A 16,664-nucleotide genomic window follows, 5' to 3' on the forward strand; every position below is an offset into this window, starting at 1 on the left:
ATGGATTTTACACGATTCCTCAATGACCAGAAAACCATTTGTTCATTGGGAATCCTTCTTTCAAGAATCCTGGACTTTTAATTTGTGGTGAGATGAGTTATTTTTATTTGGTGAATGAGGAGGAAATATTTGAAATGACATTTATGACGTTTATTTATTTAATAACGTGGCGATATAACTTTTTCTTCATTCGACAACTGGCTAAGACCATTTTCCAACCCTGACTGTTTGCTTCCACAGACGCGTGAACAGTAATAAAGCAATTTCAGTGTAATTTATGAAAAACAGACTATAAAATCTTCACTGCAGATAAACCAGGTAGGATGAACACACACACACATTAAAACAACAACAAAAAGACAGAGACTAAATTGAAAGATAACAAATCAAATCAGAAAGCACAGTTTAAAACAATTTCAAGCAAAACAAGAAAATAAGCAGAACTAAGGAGGTGAAAAGATAAAAAAGAGGCAAAAGGTTTAAATCTGTATGAAAAAGTAAAAATGGGTTGAAACAGAAAAATAATACAAACAAAATAGATAGAAATGTGTATAAAACAATAACTATTAAAATATAATAAAAGTACAACGATGGTGTGACTTTGTAAAATCGCTTTGTTAAAGGTACTTGTGTAAATAAAAAAAGTCGAGTTTTATGAGAAGCACTTGAAGGCAGCACGGAGGGAGAGAAAGAGAGAAAGAGGGAGAGAGCTGACTGACAGAGGGGGAAGGGGAGGTTCACTGAGCGATAGATAGATAAATAAATAGATAGATAAATAGATGGATAGATAAAGAGACTGGACTGAGCGGAGGAATAAAAGCTGGAGACAGAGAAAAGAAAAGAGGGAGAGAAAAGAGGAGAGAGAGAGAGAGAGGAGGAGGGTTGAGTGTCTGGTCTGGAGACAACAGAGGGAAACACAAGAGGAGCCTCCACAAGGTGAGGGTGATGATGGTCCTTCTGTGTGTGTGTGTGTGTGTGTGTGTGTGTGTGTGTGTGTGTGTGTGTGTGTGTGTGTGTGTGTGTGTGTGTGTGTGTTTGTGTGTGTTTGTGTGTGTGTGTGTGTATTTACTCTCCATCAGCCTTGTGCAGGAATCCACGTGTTTCTCAGGCTTTTTGTTTCCACGTGTGTTGAACCCATGTGGATCACTGACATGTGAATGAAGGTTTGCATGTGACCAACAACAACACAACATCACACTGGGACAGAGGGTGTGTGTGTGTGGTCGTGCAGCATCTTACAGACTGTGTGGGTTTAAAGCATCCTTGGATGTTGTAAAGAAAAGGGGGATGTGTGAGTCTGAAGTGAAGCCACATTCGGTTTTATCAAAATAAATCTCGTGGTCATAAAGACAAACTTCTAATGTTTGTTGGACAGAATTCTGGATGTTGAGATTAAACAGAAAATCCTCAATTTGGGATTAGAACAGCAATGATTGGTGGATCAACAGGAAAATAATGGGCAACTATTTTCTCAATTGATTCATTCCTGCAAGTTAAACTAGAATAAATGTGTTATGTCTTTGTTTGTTCATCTGTCTGTTGTTCGCTGGATTACATATAAACTGCAGGATGAGTCGAGCAAGAACCAGACTTGTTCTACTTTGTGCAGAAGTGCACGTGTTTCTCAGGCTTTTTCGTTTCCATGTGACTGTGCTGCATATTAATGACAGATAGAGGAGGAGGATGCATGTGGTCGTGCACCGTCTTCTAGGCTGTATGGGCTCATTAAATGCTTAATAAATGTTGTAAATAAAAGTGGGAGGCTGATCAGTATGAACACAGCTCAGTGTCTGGTGACCTCAGTGAGCGGTGGGTTCACAGGACAGGCCTGCAGCTCGGTCACGCTTCGCTGCAGGACAGCACAGGCTCTGTTTTATGGCTTCGTGGCTCCGAGGAGGAGCAGCAGAGCCAGTGAAGGTCAGGGTTACGCACCGTAGTTTTAGTAAACACAGACTCGAGGGATAACGTGTGTTTAAACCCAGCCAGAAGACAGAGGGACACTCGAGACTCATTTTTAGTAACATGTTGCTTTAAAGATTGACTTCTGTGAGTCAAACAGATGCACTGATTAGGAAGAGGGCCTTGTTTGTGGGCAGGTGGTTTGTCGTTGGTTCTTGATGCCGTTTGTTTGATGCAAGACGCAAAAAAGACAGCAGAAAGATGCAAAATTACAGCAGAGAGATGCAAAAATGGCTCAAAGAGACACAAAACAACTGCAGAGAGATGCAAAGAGACCAAAGGGATGCAAAGAGACCAAAGGGATGCAAAGAGACCACAGAGAGATGCAAATAGGCCAGAGGGATGCAAAGAGACCAAAGGGATGCAAAGAGACCACACAGAGATGCAAAGAGACCAGAGAGAGATGCAAAGAGACCAAAGGGATGCAAAGAGACCACACAGAGATGCAAAGAGACCAGAGAGAGATGCAAAGAGACCAGAGGGATGCAAAGAGATAGCAGAGAGATGCAAAAAAGACTCGAAGAGATGCAGAAATAAACCCAATGAGATGCAAAAAGACCAGAGAAATGAAAAAAGGCTGACCCACAAGAAGGTAAAAACAACTACATGGATGAAACATGACAACACAGAGACGTTAAAAGTCTATAAAGAGATGAAACACAAAGTCAAAGAGACGTTAAATGACCGTGAAGAAACACAAAACTACATGAATGTGGAACAAAATGTAAAGAAACGACATGAAGACTTGTCTCTTTCAGTCCGGGCGTCTTGCTCTTATCAAGTGGGCGTGTGTTTGTTTGTTTTTTCCTCAGCATCCCGTTGTCTCGTAATCCATCCACCAGCCATGTCCCCTCTTCCTCCCTGTGGCTCGGTGCATTTACTCCGACCACTGTGGCTCGGTGGGAGTTCACATCAGTAAAAGTTTGGCTGTGGACCAGACACGATGGCTCTTTATCAGCCGACATGTCAACGTCCTCCTCTGACCCTCAAACCTATTTGGCTGCTGAAAATCTTGTGGAGAGACGTCGGGTTTTTGTTTGATAGTTTGATCAAACAGGAACTACTGGATTACAGATTAGCATGAAACTTGGATCAGGCAGGATTTTAATGCAAATCTGGATCAGGGGGTCGTTCCAGGATTTTTTTTTAAGTTTCTTTAACATCGTATGACAGAACGTTTTTTTCAACATTTTCTCAGAGAATAATTCATGGATCTTGATTAAAAAGAAAACATTTTAAGGAGACTGGTATTTATGAGTGTGCGTAGTTTGCTGCCGATCTAAATAAAAACCTGGATGTAGTGAATTTAAATGTGGTTTCATAAGGGGACTGTCGGAGGTATGAGCCATTCTAGTTTTAATCTGACTTTTTGTTGAGCAAAACAAGGCTTTTAAAGACCAAATCATCCTATTTGAAATGCAGACGTGCTGTTGTTTATAATTCTCACAGGGAAGAGAAAGCATTTGATTTTTGGATTGAGGGACATAAATCTTTTGTGGAGTTGCTACAGGATTAGATTGTAATTCTGCGGCAAAATGTACAGCAGGCAACTTTTTTTTTTTTTTTTCCCATGCGGATATTGGAATGAAATTTGTCATATCCAAACATGTCAGATCAGCCATGTGGGTGGCATCATTGGTGGTGGGTGGACACACACACACACACACACACACACACACACACACACACACACACACACACACGCAGAGTGGTGGGCAGATGGCGTCAGCAGCGTGATGGCGACCTCACCCCTCTCAGTCTCCCCCTCGGGACCCGTCCAACAGCAAATGAGTCTGGTAAACAGGTGCAGTGTGTGTGTGTCTGTGTGTGTGTAGCGTGTGTAGCGTGGACAGCGACATAAGGTTCGTGTATAAGGTCCCGTGCTTGTCTGTAGCGTGTGTCAGTGCCTGGTTTAGGATGAATAATTTTGTCACGATCCTCAGGTGTTGGGAGGATAAACGACGAAGAGGCAGAGAGACATCACATGTTACTATAAAGGGGCTGAAGGGAAAAGATTCGGAAAACGTCCGGAACAACTGACTCGGCCATTCACGTTCTCACACACAGCTTCTCTGGAAAAGAAAATACCCGAACTTCAGTGCTAAAAACAGAGGACACATCTTCCCCCGACCGTTAGAAAGTTTAATTACCTTAATTCATTTTATGATATAGAGAAAAATCTGCTAATCATCACGTCAGAGAAGCTGGAACTGTCACATATTTAAATTTCTTTATAGATTACTTAACACGATAAATCAGTTATTAAAATTGTTCCTAATTGATTTTCTACAAACCATCTAATCATTTAATTGCTTCGGGCTTCATGGAGTTCTTCTTGCTAAAAAATATCAGTCTGTTCGTTTATAGAGGCGACGCTGAAAAGACCCGAGCTACTTCTTCAGCTCCGCTCCGTCCTCGCTGCTCTTCAGCCTCTCTTCTAATCCACCAGTTCTTTCTTATCGGCACCATTGTGTTCACTGAAATCCTCTGTGATGCACACAGCCGCGAGAAAGGCCGTCTTAAATCAAGGGAGCCGCATAATACCACCATATGGCCAGTGGGAACCTCAAGTATTTAGACCAAAGAGTCGTTGAGTGAGAGCGAGAGAGAGGGAGGGGGGGGGACCCAGAAGGATGTTTAATCTGCGCTCAGCCTCTTGTGATTAGAGAGAGTGAGTCGGATGGAGGGCAGAGGAGATGGAGGGAAAGGTCAGGAACTTGGGCCAAGTGTGCAGAGAAGACCGCGGTTGGATGACGGCAGGGAAACACACGCCGGAGGTCATGGTGGTCATGTGATGCTCCAAAAATAAAACAGACTTTCCTTTGAACACCAGAAAATGTTGTTTATTCTCTCCCCAACATATATAGAGGCTATATATTAATTCAGTTTTATAGTAGAGATGTTCCGATAACCAGATTTTGTGTATTGGCCATTACAGACGTATTCTAACTGCTGTTCTAACAGTTACTGGCTCAGAATTGAAACGCAAATACACTCAGAAATAAAAAACATAGAACTTCTTTTATGATCTAGTCAACAAGAAAAGAACCGAAATGATTAAACGCCCCTCGAAACTGAAGACTTGCATATAATACACGTCGCTGCTTTACTTCTGCGGCTTTCCTGCATGAAATATTTCCGAAGTGTAACGCTACAAAATCGGAAATGACTTCTTCTTTGCTGCTCTAAAAATGGGGACGATACAGTGCAGCTGCTGTTTTGGAGCGAGCGGCGGAGTAGAAGTGATTTCCGGGAAAAGAAATGTGCAGTTTTATCTGGATCAAACTAATCTACTTTAAAGACATGATATGGGATTGGTACGTAGATTTTAAAGTAACTTTCCTTTGCTGATAATCTGTTTGTCCACTAAGGTTCATGGTCGTTCCACTGACAGAGAAACAAACATGTGTAGATATTAGCCGCTCGGCTCGTTCAGTTATAAACCAGCTCGGCAGAGTGTGTGTATCTGATAATGTGCAGAATGGATTTTTTTTTTTACACCCTGATGGCGGAGCAGCATTAGATGGAATCAATCTGGGGGAATTATGATCAATGCCCGATTGAGGGTCGCTCACAGGGAGAGGTCAAAGGTCATGACACGCTCCAGTGATCACACAGAGACAAGATGTGTGATTACAAATCACTGGTGTCGCTGGTGTCGTCTGTCATAATGTGTGTATTTACTGAGGTGCAGCAGAAAAACACACAAAACCTCCTTTTTTGGAACTAGCTGTTTCTCGTTTGTTTTAAGTCTTCATGCTAAGCTAAGCTAACTGGTTGCTGGGTCCAGGTTAGGGGTTTGTTGGCTGCATTTGAGCGAGGGCTTCTAAATGGGACCTAATCCCACCTCTGTCTTCAAATGCAGCTTCTGAGGGATACAGCCCCTGATTTTAGACACAGCTATAGATTGTAGGTAAAGATGGATGACATGATAATTGACTTCATGGATGTTTTGTCAATTTAACAGGCAGCCTGAGCTCTTTTTGACTACAACCATGGAGACGATGAGCCTGGACTGTTTTTGGAAATTGGTTTATATTGATATAATTTTATTGTTGGCGAGAGTTGATTGAAGAGCTTTCCTCTGTGAAGCTTTGCAATGAAGGTCTAGATACAGACCAACGCATCACTGAAGTAAAAACAACGCCCCCGACTGTTCTGTTTAACTAATGCTGGAGTGTTCTGGACCTTTGACTGGATTTAATCGTGGATTTCAAACAACCTTAATCCGGCTCTGCTCCGTGTACCTCGATAGAGTTAATGCTGTTTTGCTGGTTGAAATTGGATGTGATGAATAACTGCTCTCATGAATGCCCCTCAGCCTGCACATGAGTGTGCACGATCAAGCCCACACATGCACACACACACACATACGCGCTGCTGTAAGTTCAACTGGCATCTTATCGCTGCGACCCTCCCACAGACGTGTGTTGGTGCTGGGGTCTCGGCCCCTCCGAGCCACCTACACAGCCACTCGTTCCAGTCGCTGGTTCAAGGTTAGAGCAGGTATGCAGCAAGCGGACATGTGCAGCTGTTAATTAAGAATGTGGATGATGATCTAACCAGTGCACCCAGCGACTTTCTACTGGCAGACGTGCAGGAAAACCCACAGTAGTTGGACAGTTATAATATCAGATTCTGCGTTTTGCTTTTAAATTCTTATTCATAGACTCACAATGATGTAATGCTGTGAGTTAGTGTAAATGATGTGAAGCCACATGCTTCAATGTGACACAACAACAGCGCGATAATGAAATGCATCATCAGCGAGACTCTTGAGTTGTACACAAAAGGAAGCCATTACTACCGCTATGACGTTGCCATGGTGACAGCCGATCTGAAGGATGCTATAGGAGAAGAGTGGTCGGTCTCCGTCTCCTCTCGTCTGACTGCCGCTCGGTATGAAGTGAAATTAACGCCGCGAGACTCAGTAATGAGAGCAGCTATTAATTATTCTATCAGCGCAGTAATGGGTTGATTCATCACTGTCAGGTTGTGGCTGGTCGGATGCTCTTTTTGAAAATATATTTACATTTTATATTAATTTGGAAGGAGGAATGATTAAAGGAGATGAATGATGTTTTTTTTCCTCACCTCTAGTTTGTCGTAAAGGTTTTTTCTCTTTAGTAGCATCACTAGAGATCAGATTTTTGCTTCTATCGTCTTTCCACTTTGTATCATTTTTAAAATATCTGCAGAAATATGTGTCTCAGATTTAATCCCACAGTACATTACAAATAAAAAGAACCATAGACTCTTGTTCTTTGCAAAACAAAACATATTCCTGAGGGTAAAATCTAAATTCCAAGCCTCTTCCCTAATGTGGGTGGGTTTTTTTTCTATCCCCAGTTGTGCTGGTGATTTTCCTCGGAGGCCAACGAGAAGAGAAGAGAGTTAAAGAGGCCTCGCCTGCTTTGTTTTTCCTCCCCCCCCCCCTGTTCTCCCCCCTCTGCACCCTCCTCTGAATGATTGAAGCCATGCCCATCGTGTCTACAAGCACAGGTACAGCCTCACATACGCTCAAACTACTTCTTCATTCTCTCTGATGCTTTATACTCACTTATAAATCATGCACATTCTATAGCATCAAACAAAACATCACTGGAGTTTAGATAATATTTCAAGAATGTTCCTATTCCTGTTCCTAAATGGTGTCACAGCCAAAACCTGAGCTAAATTTATTTTCTTTTCTTGCATAAGCAGTATATCAATATATATAGAACGTTTGTTAGATTACTATTGAGGAAAATTATATTGCGATAACTGCTTTCGTTTTATCGCCCTGCTTTAATCCGTTGTGGCTCGCTGCATCTTTTTTATTACTGCATTTGTAATAATCAAAAAGCTTCTTGTCAGTATCAAGTGCAGCCCCTTTTTTTAGTCCTTGAACACAACACACGACTCCTGGTTTCTATGATTGACTGCAGGGCTGCATGAGACCCTGGCCCTGCTCACCTCTCAGCTCCACCCGGGTGCCAAACACAAAGAGGACCTCGTCTTCCTCAAAGACGTCTTCAGTGAGAAAAGCCTCGGTTACCTCATGACGGTAAAGCTGATATACTCTATCGGAGGAAATGGGACTTTTGACATATGTGGTGTTTGTGATTTCTTGTGCAACAAAGAAACTAGAGCAGTATCAGAACGTTCTACCCGAACTTAAAGTAGGTTTTTATAGAGTAAATTAACAATAATAAACATAAATGTAACTTAATGTGCACTTAATAAGGAAAATACTGGACGTTGCTGATGTTTGTTGCTCCGTCACAGATCCATGAAAAACTGAAGCTGTACGAGAAACAGAACCCCACTCCAGTCCTGCACAGCGCCTCCTGTCTGGCAGAGGACGTAGGTGCAATCTGAACCAAATCTGAATATCGAATACTATTGTGATTTAATACTAATACACATTTCTAAAGTAACTCATTATGAGATGTGGGACTTTGTTTTAAAATGTCAGTGATTCTCCTCATCATCAGCTGGCTGAGGAGCTCCAGAACGGCCCCCTGGAGGAAGACGAGAGGGAGCTGCTTCTCCTGCTGAGCACGCCTCACCTCAAGGTACCGACAGTTTCTATTTCAGCCCAGACTCTCTTTCCCTCTGGGGCTCGATTTCTTGAATGCCAATCCCCTCTCAAACCCGTCACCCTGAGTTGCCCCGACTTTGCTCTAAGTTGATCGTCTATTACATAACAGCAGCATCGGATCTGTCTGAGCCTCCTGCCCCAACACGTCCTAACTGCACTTGTCATGTGATTATGTTCAAGTTGTTGGGTTTCTGGGCAGTGAGAAGAAGTGATGGCTCTGAAATCTGAACACTCATTTGTAGAAGTAGCCAGTGAAGATGTTATTCCTCCTTTTTTGAATTGTTTGTGGCTTTTCTTTGGTTTATCGTGTTTTCTCTCTTTCTTTATAAGCATCGTCATTCAGGCTTTTTAAAAAATCTTTGCATGTAACTGGATTGTTCATGCAGGCCGTGCTGTCAGCTCATGACACGGTGGCCCAGAAGAACTTTGACCCGGTGCTGCCGCCGCTGCCGGAGGATCTGGATGACGACCTGGACGAGGAGTCGGTGAAGATCGTCCGGCTGGTGAAGAACAAGGAGCCTCTGGTGAGAGTCTCCTAGATGTTATTGATTCTCCCCTGACACATACTGCATCCACGCACCAAGTTTTGTGGTAAATTGTTTAATTGTTTTTGTGTAAATTTGCTCACAAACAAACACAAAAACCAATCAGCAAACAGAGGGATGGAGGTATTTCAAAACTTACTGGAAAAATAAGAAAAACATCAGCGTCATCATGTTATGAGAAATATTTAAAGCAAAGGACAAAATATAGATTTGTTGTGTCCGAGACTTAACAGCAACAAACATACATAATGAGGGATTTAACCACAGAATTATCATAGACGAGTATCAAAAACTCCACTCGCACAAGAGTTTGTGTATTTACTCTTAACAGGATATTGACTCTTCCAGCCACCTTCCTCTGGCCTGTCCGAGGACTGTGTCGGCGCAGTGGACTGAAGATTAGATCTGTGTTTGGAAATCTGATTTGTCCTCTTTTCTACCAGGGAGCGACGATTCGGAGAGACGATGCGACGGGCGCCGTGATCGTGGCCAGAATCCTGAGGGGAGGAGCAGCCGACCGCAGCGGTGAGACGACCAACGGCGTCAAATATCACAACTCAAGTGTCAGATGTGTTCTTCCTTTGTTGTCTCTGAATAAAAATGTGAACAAGGGCCTGACTGCAGCAGCAAAGTGCCAGAAAATAATCGGACTCCTGCTGTACGTGTGAAACTCTTTATCACCACTGATACCCTGACAGAGAAGTGGGGGGGATTACGTTGTGTAACCACATGAACTGTCAAAAGAGATCAAATCCCTGAGATTAGAACCACGAGATTGCATATTTTGAGATTACAAATAGGAGTTGCTCCTGCTTGTTGCCATGGAGATGCTATTAATTTTATACCAACTGAATATTTGTCCTTTTTTTGTTCATATCTAAGCCTCAACTTTAAAAATAACTGTAATAAACACACTGGGATTCTCCTTTTGTTTGGTGGTTGTGTGTCGTGTGTGTGTTTCCAGGTCTGGTGCACGTCGGGGATGAGCTTCGCGAGGTCAACGGGAACCTGATAACCCACAAGAGGCCGGATGAAATAAGTCAGATTCTGGTAAAAGATCAAAATACACTTTTCCCCGTAGCGTCGTACTAGTTCAGACTCTGATGATTCCTGTGGATGACGGAGCTGCTGTGATGTTTTTCACCAGTCGCAGTCACAAGGCTCCATCACGCTCAAAATCATCCCGGCTGTTGCAGAGGAAGACATACTGAGGGAAAGCAGGGTGAGGACTTTCTGACTCGATTTACTCAAGCTGGTTTGTTCAGTAACTTTAACTCCTCCACCAAAAACTGGGAAAATGTCAAATTTCTATGACCCCTCAATCGTTGTGAACACGATATCTCAAGAACGACTGGAGGGAATTAGTTCAAATTTAGGACAAATGTTCACTTAGACTCACGTATTAACTGATTAGATTTCAGAGGTCAAAGGTCACAGTGACCTTGTATGATTATGGAAAAACCTTTAGACTAAAACTGAACTGGTTGGTGGAGGCATACGACCACATGGTGGTGTTTCTAGCCATCAATTACTGCCTGCATGTTCTAAATCAGAAGATGTGCCCCCCTCGTTTGCGTTCAGTAGAAGATTGCAGCCAGCAGTCAGTTAGCTTAGCATCAACAGCTAGCCTGGCACTGTCAAACAAAGCATCATCTGTGAAACTCACTAACACATAATATCTTTCTATGGGAACTCAATAGCTTTTATTTAACGATAGATGATGATGCTTTACCTCCTCTTGTTATACAAAAATGCAACAAAATATCCTATAAAAGAAGTAATTTGGCTGGGTTAATGACATATACTACAGCCAGCCACCAGGGGGCAATTAAGATGATTTGGCTTCACTTTTGAGGAGCTGTCATGGCGTTAAAAGTAAAAAAAATGTCCCACTACTCCTGCAGGTCTATCTCAGGGCTTTGTTTGACTACACTCCCTTCGAGGACAGGGCCACACCGTGTCAAGAGGCAGGACTTCCTTTTCAGAGGGGAGACATTCTTCAGGTGGTGAGCCACGAGGACGCCACCTGGTGGCAGGCCAAGAGAGTGGGCGACTGTAACCTGCGTGCCGCCCTCATCCCCTCCACACAGTTCCAGGAGAGGTAGCCTTCGTCGAATCATCCGTCAAATAACTAACTTCTCACCTTTTATCAGATCAATAATGAATCTTTTTATTTTCTTCTTCTCAGGCGTCTCAGATACAGAATGAAAATGGGTTCCTTTCCGTCTCCTGTGTCCCTGAAACCTTCGACATGTGAGCCTTGCTTCACTCCTTTAATCACGATGAACTCCTCTAACCTTATATGTACGAGAAGCTTAGATCCACAGATACAGCTCGTAATGCAGGTCACATCTAATGTAGGTAAGGAAACACAGAAAGAGAGATTATGTACGAGAACAGGGGATCTGAGGTTAATCTAAAAAATAAAAAAATAATCCATCGTTTCAATCCTTAATCCAATTTTTAAAAAAGTAAAATGAAACAAAGTGGTCTGAAAAACGACGGACGGTGGTAACGTCCAAGTTCTTTCCTTGTGTCTCTAACTTTCACAAACTAAAGCTCTCATCTCAAGTGAATGCAAAACATTTCAGTTGTGCAATGGCCTTTATCTTGTATAGACTTTCTTCAATTAACACACAAGTAACCTTCGATAAGTTTGTAAGGGATTTCAAAGTACAGATGAAAATCAGATGTGACATTTGGAAAGTTTTATAATCAAATTTGAGACTGTGCACTTCATAACCATGAGAACTAAGAACTCAGAACAGTGGCTGTAATGTTCTGTAACACAGTGACTCTGTGTGTTATCCCTCGCATTGCTGCCCTCAGATGATCGTACTGAGAGAGGTACGTGAACGAGACGTCAGTGGTCCGACCGCATCGCTGTTCTCAGACATGAAAAGGACATTCTTCGGCTGCTTTCTCACATGGGCTCACTTGGACATTTTCAGGACATTTGACAAGGTGGCTGGTAGGAAAGGTTCCCTGAAAATATCTGGAGCAAATGACTCGGAAATTTGCGTTCTCCTGTAAGGCCGCTACGTAAATTATTAGGAAAATGTTCTTGAGCTCAGTGCATGTGTGAAAGCAGCTGAAGACAGAGAACACATCTTCCCCCCCGACAGTAAAAACAAATCGGCAAAATCGTCACATTAGAGAAACTGGAACCGTCACACATTTAACTTTTTAGGAAATTCTGGAAAATGTCCCTTGTTCAGTTCATGTCTGAAAGTAGCTCATGTTTTTGTGGATGAATTTTCCCAAACTTATCGATTCTTGTGAACTTTATTTTGTCGCTGTACTTTGCCTGTTTTGTTGCCTTCAACAACTTGTCAATCTGAGTCCTAACCTGCTGTGTCCTGACATGAAAGTTCCCTCCACGTGGAGCTGTCCCTCCCCGCTCTTACCCTGTGTTCTCTTCCTGCTTGCCGTCCCACAGAAGACTGTGGCAGTGAGGGTTCTCTGAATGGAAAGGACATAGGTGAGGAGGCACAATCAGTGAGTTTCTACTGATCACTGCCGCATCGCATCTCTGCCAAATGTGTGTGTGCTAACCCATCCCTTCTTTTAGAAGCTGCCAACCATACCTGAGGTGTTGTTGTTGTTGTCCTTCGCTTTGTGTTTGGTTTTGATTTTTGAGAGTCAGGGGTCAAAAGAAACTTCCAACATGACAAGAAAGTTTGTTCACCACAGCTGATCTGATCCACGGTCGTCCTCTCAGCCCAGTTCCAATCTCAGCAGTTTGTTAATCATCAGGCTTAAAGTGACTGGAAACCGCTGCCACAGCCAGTTTGACCTTCACCTCATCTTTGCATCATTTTTCAATCGTGCAGATTTAATCTGATGCACAGCTTCACTTCAGATGCGTAATACAGAATATTGTTCATTTCAGTTTGTTTATGTTTCAAATGGTTGCGTTCAGTGGCAGGTCCAGGATCAGGGGCCATAAAGAGGCTACAGAGGGGACAGTTATATGTCCAACATCCATGCACAGTTATTAATTCAGTAAGGTGCACATTTAACTCATTCCTTGTTCAATGTTAATGCTACAGCTTTGAGCAAAGCCGTGGTTGTATACCTCCACCAAACAGTAAATCATTTATCAGCTGTAATTAAGACAACTTCATCAATTTTACAACACATGCGTTGCAAAACACACCTGCAAATACAGAAACACGCTGCAAATTGTGAAAACAACAGAAATGTCTCCAGGGGACCGAAAACAGTGATGAACCTGGCTGTAGTTCAATGCTTTGTGAAGTTCCTTCAGACTGCAATAACTTTACAAAGTTGTTTTCTTAATTTGCAGTGCGTTGAGCTCTCTCGTACTATTTTCACTAAGAAGCTCAACAGACACTTGTGGCAGCGACTTTTCGTGCACGACGCTAAAACCACCGAGCTGCTCACAGTGTCATCTCATTTATCTCATTGTGCTCCACACGCTCTTCCTCACGCTACGTGCTCAAGGTGCTTGGCTTGTGTTTGGTGAAGAGTCGGATGCAGCATGCATGGCTTCACGTCGTCTTTACAGAGGCTGGTTGAATAAATGGTCTAATGATAAAAGCTGTAGTTTCTCCCAAGAGTAAGGCAGCCCCTCCCTTCTGTGGCCATGCTTTCTCATGGGATTTTTACTCAGGTACTCTTACTGATTTCTTCTGGTGGTGTTCAGTTGCTGTGTTGTGTTATCTATGGCTCAGGATTTGAATTTTTAATCAGGGAGTGTGACATGTTTCTTGAATTATGTTTCTCAATGTAAAGTTGTCTTAGTGTCAGTGTGACGTTTTAGACGAGCGTGTGTCCAGATGTTTGTCCATCTCACCTCTGTGCGTGTTTGACCACAGCCAGTCTGCGCAGGAGCCTCCGCCTCCGGAAAGAGCGTCACGGATCAGCCAGTGAAGCTCACACTCCAGATGCCAATCACACCGATTTCCTGATTTATGAAGAAGTGACACAATACCTGCCCCGCCCCGGTGACAGGCCGCGCCTTATAGTACTGATAGGTGGGTCTGCTGATGGGGGGGGGGCTCGGTTACATTGTTATCAAAGGAGAAAAAATGAAAAGCCCAAAGTAAACACAGAAAACACGGCTCCTGATAGTCTGAGGAAAGTGATGTTTTCTGAACCTTAAACTTTTCAAGTAATAACACAAATTAAAATTTTGAAGCATAATGTTTCTCCTTTAAAGTTAGACCAGACATGACGGTTAAGTGATATATTGTTAATATGCTTGTATGTATATTCCTGGCACGTGACCAGACTATACAAGTCTCTCCTGTTACTTGTCTGCTCACAGGTTCCCTGGGAGCTCGGATCTCCGAACTCAAGCAGAAGGTGATAGCTGAGAACCCTCGACGCTACGGTTTGGCCGTGCCTCGTGAGTATAAATGCATGGATCATGAAATCATCACGATTCACACGTTACTTAATCATGTGCACTCAAACACACACGTTGAGTAATCCTCTCCCCCCCACACTGTTCTCCTGCCGCCTGTGTTCCAACACGAGACACCACTCGAGCCAGGAAGGGTCACGAGAGAGAAGGAGTGGAGTACCACTTCATTTCTAAAGCAGCGTTCGAGGCCGACATCCAGAACGGCAAGTAAGTATCAGACACTGAATTAAAAAAAAATCTTGTAAATAAAGCAAATAAACCAAATGGTTTGTTTTTATATTTAACAATTAAGCTGCTCAAGCAGAAACTGATTAACTGAAGCCCTCCAGGATTTGTAATTACTTGCTGTTACCAGATTGCTCTTTGTTTTCTTTCTTTCTAATTCATGTTTCTGCAGGTTTATTGAATACGGGGAGTACAAAGATAATTTGTACGGCACCAGTTTGGAGTCCATCCATAGAGTTTTGGATCAAAACAAAGTCTGTCTGGTGGACGTGCAACCAGAGGTCAGTCCCAACGTTCTACACTCAAACAGCTGCAGTTTTTAAGACTTGTTTCGGTGACTTGTACTGGAGAGAGAATATATACATAGAATGTGGAGTATAGTGTCTCATCCCCTCATTCATCAGGATCATAGATGGTCACATACACTGAGTTTACAGCAGCTCATTGTATCTGTCTCTATTAAAAAGATGTCACACTGTCAGTCTTTTCTTCCGCACCTCTGGTTTGAATCAGACTGAAAATAAAGATGGACGGACATGACAGCTCCTCAAAAGTGAAGCCAAAGCATAAACCCGGCTTCCTGCATGTTAGCAGATTGGACATGGAGCAAACTAGAAAGTCAAAAGTAAATGCCAGTGCTGTGGGGGGTGAAACATCATGATTGACAGCTGAAACTGACTTTCGATTGGTCGAGCGAGTTTATCAGCGGGACCTTGATACCACAGCTGCTTCCTATGATGGCTACAGCGCAGACTCCGCCTCCAAATGCGAATCTGGGATATTATGGCTTCATTTCTAGATAGTGGGAGGAAGAGGAGACATGTTTATATTGTCTATGGTTTGAATGCACAGCCAATGTTTAAAGATTTACTTAACTATGGTTTTACAAGCTGAGAGTAAACCGAAAACAAAACTTTTAAACTGTACAGTAGATGTTGCCTCTTGTTTTGTTAGTATCTCATATTCTGCTAAAATCAATGTTTTTTTTTTTCCTCCCTCACATTCAGGCACTGAAGACTCTTCGTGCTGCTGACTTCAAACCGTACGTCATCTTTGTGCGACCTCGCGTCCAAGACAGTCAAAGGAAACCGCTCGGCTCCTGTTCCTCTCTCAGCTTAGGCGTCACGGTGAGTCACATAAAACTGCTCACAGAACACTTGTATACCTAGACTGCAGCCTTACATGAAAGAATATGCTCTGAAGAGTGCGGTATCATTTTAAAAGCTGCTCTGAATCTACGTCTCTCTCCTCTTGCTGAGTAGGAGGACGATATACAGGAAATAAAGCAGTCGGCGGAGGAGATGGAAGAGAGCTACGGCCATTGGATGGACTATGTTTTGGTGAAAGAGGACCCAGTCAGTGCCTTAGCAGAGCTCCAGGCCGTACTGGAGAGGGTGCAGATGGAGCCTCAGTGGGTGCCTGTGTCCTGGGTCAGGAGCTAGTCTGCTCAGCTACGGTCGGCTGCTTCATATTCAAACCGTGAAACACTGCGAGGACGGAAAACTGCCTGAGGAGGCTCCGAGAGCTGGAGTGATCCAGTGTTTGCTGCCATAACCATTCCACAGATACAGGTTAATGAGCTGAGTCATAACCGAACACCAGCGATCACTGAAAGCTGTTTTCTTTCATCAGTATGAACATCTTGTGGCTCTGATTAGATTGATCACTGCAGGTAATGACACAGGTACAGTGCAGGTGAACATACTGTATATCTATGTTGTACAGTAGAACAGCTCCGACAGGCAGGAAGTACATGCATGCAGGACAAAGTTCCTAAAGCAAGAATCTGCTGTTGTGTGTTCAAGACAAAAAACGTCTATTGTAGCAGCTATAATGTGAAGTGCCATATTGAACACGGTGAACTGTGCTGTTACCTGATGTGACTGAATTAAACAAGAAGTGTGTTGAACATGTTTCCTGTTGGCATCTCTACTTAGAGGAAATTGAGGGGAAAAAACTC

General features: G+C 43.0%; 1 protein-coding gene across 3 annotated transcripts; it reads left to right on the forward strand.

The window, feature by feature from the left end:
* The first annotated feature begins 681 nt into the window (after nt 1–681).
* On the forward strand, nt 682–16,613 carry mpp3b (MAGUK p55 scaffold protein 3b). 3 transcript variants are annotated; one of them, XM_035146354.2, is made up of 20 exons: nt 682–936; nt 7,309–7,461; nt 7,887–8,005; nt 8,227–8,304; nt 8,436–8,516; nt 8,929–9,066; nt 9,531–9,612; nt 10,052–10,137; nt 10,235–10,309; nt 10,992–11,188; nt 11,276–11,340; nt 11,917–11,934; nt 12,527–12,568; nt 13,658–13,723; nt 13,929–14,087; nt 14,381–14,461; nt 14,593–14,686; nt 14,877–14,985; nt 15,712–15,831; nt 15,967–16,613. In XM_035146354.2, the coding sequence occupies exons 2-20, from the start codon at nt 7,425–7,427 to the stop codon at nt 16,144–16,146; spliced, it is 1,827 nt and encodes a 608-aa protein (XP_035002245.1). In that variant the 5' UTR covers nt 682–936; nt 7,309–7,424; the 3' UTR covers nt 16,147–16,613. The 3 variants fall into 3 exon arrangements, with proteins under 3 accessions (XP_035002245.1, XP_035002248.1, XP_035002249.1); XM_035146357.2 differs by lacking the exon at nt 13,658–13,723; XM_035146358.2 differs by lacking the exons at nt 12,527–12,568; nt 13,658–13,723.
* Nucleotides 16,614–16,664: the final 51 nt, after the last annotated feature.

The sequence above is a fragment of the Hippoglossus stenolepis genome, chromosome 21 (genome assembly GCF_022539355.2).
Source record: "Hippoglossus stenolepis isolate QCI-W04-F060 chromosome 21, HSTE1.2, whole genome shotgun sequence".
Classification (NCBI taxonomy): Eukaryota; Metazoa; Chordata; class Actinopteri; order Pleuronectiformes; family Pleuronectidae; genus Hippoglossus; species Hippoglossus stenolepis.

Bases quoted from the DNA above. Each gene is read 5' to 3' on its own strand.
- mpp3b (XM_035146354.2), top strand. From the start codon at position 7,425: ATGATTGAAGCCATGCCCATCGTGTCTACAAGCACAG. The intron at 14,088-14,380 runs GTGGGTCTGCTG...GTCTGCTCACAG, and splicing joins GCGCCTTATAGTACTGATAG to GTTCCCTGGGAGCTCGGATC. The intron at 15,832-15,966 runs GTGAGTCACATA...CTTGCTGAGTAG, and splicing joins CTCTCAGCTTAGGCGTCACG to GAGGACGATATACAGGAAAT.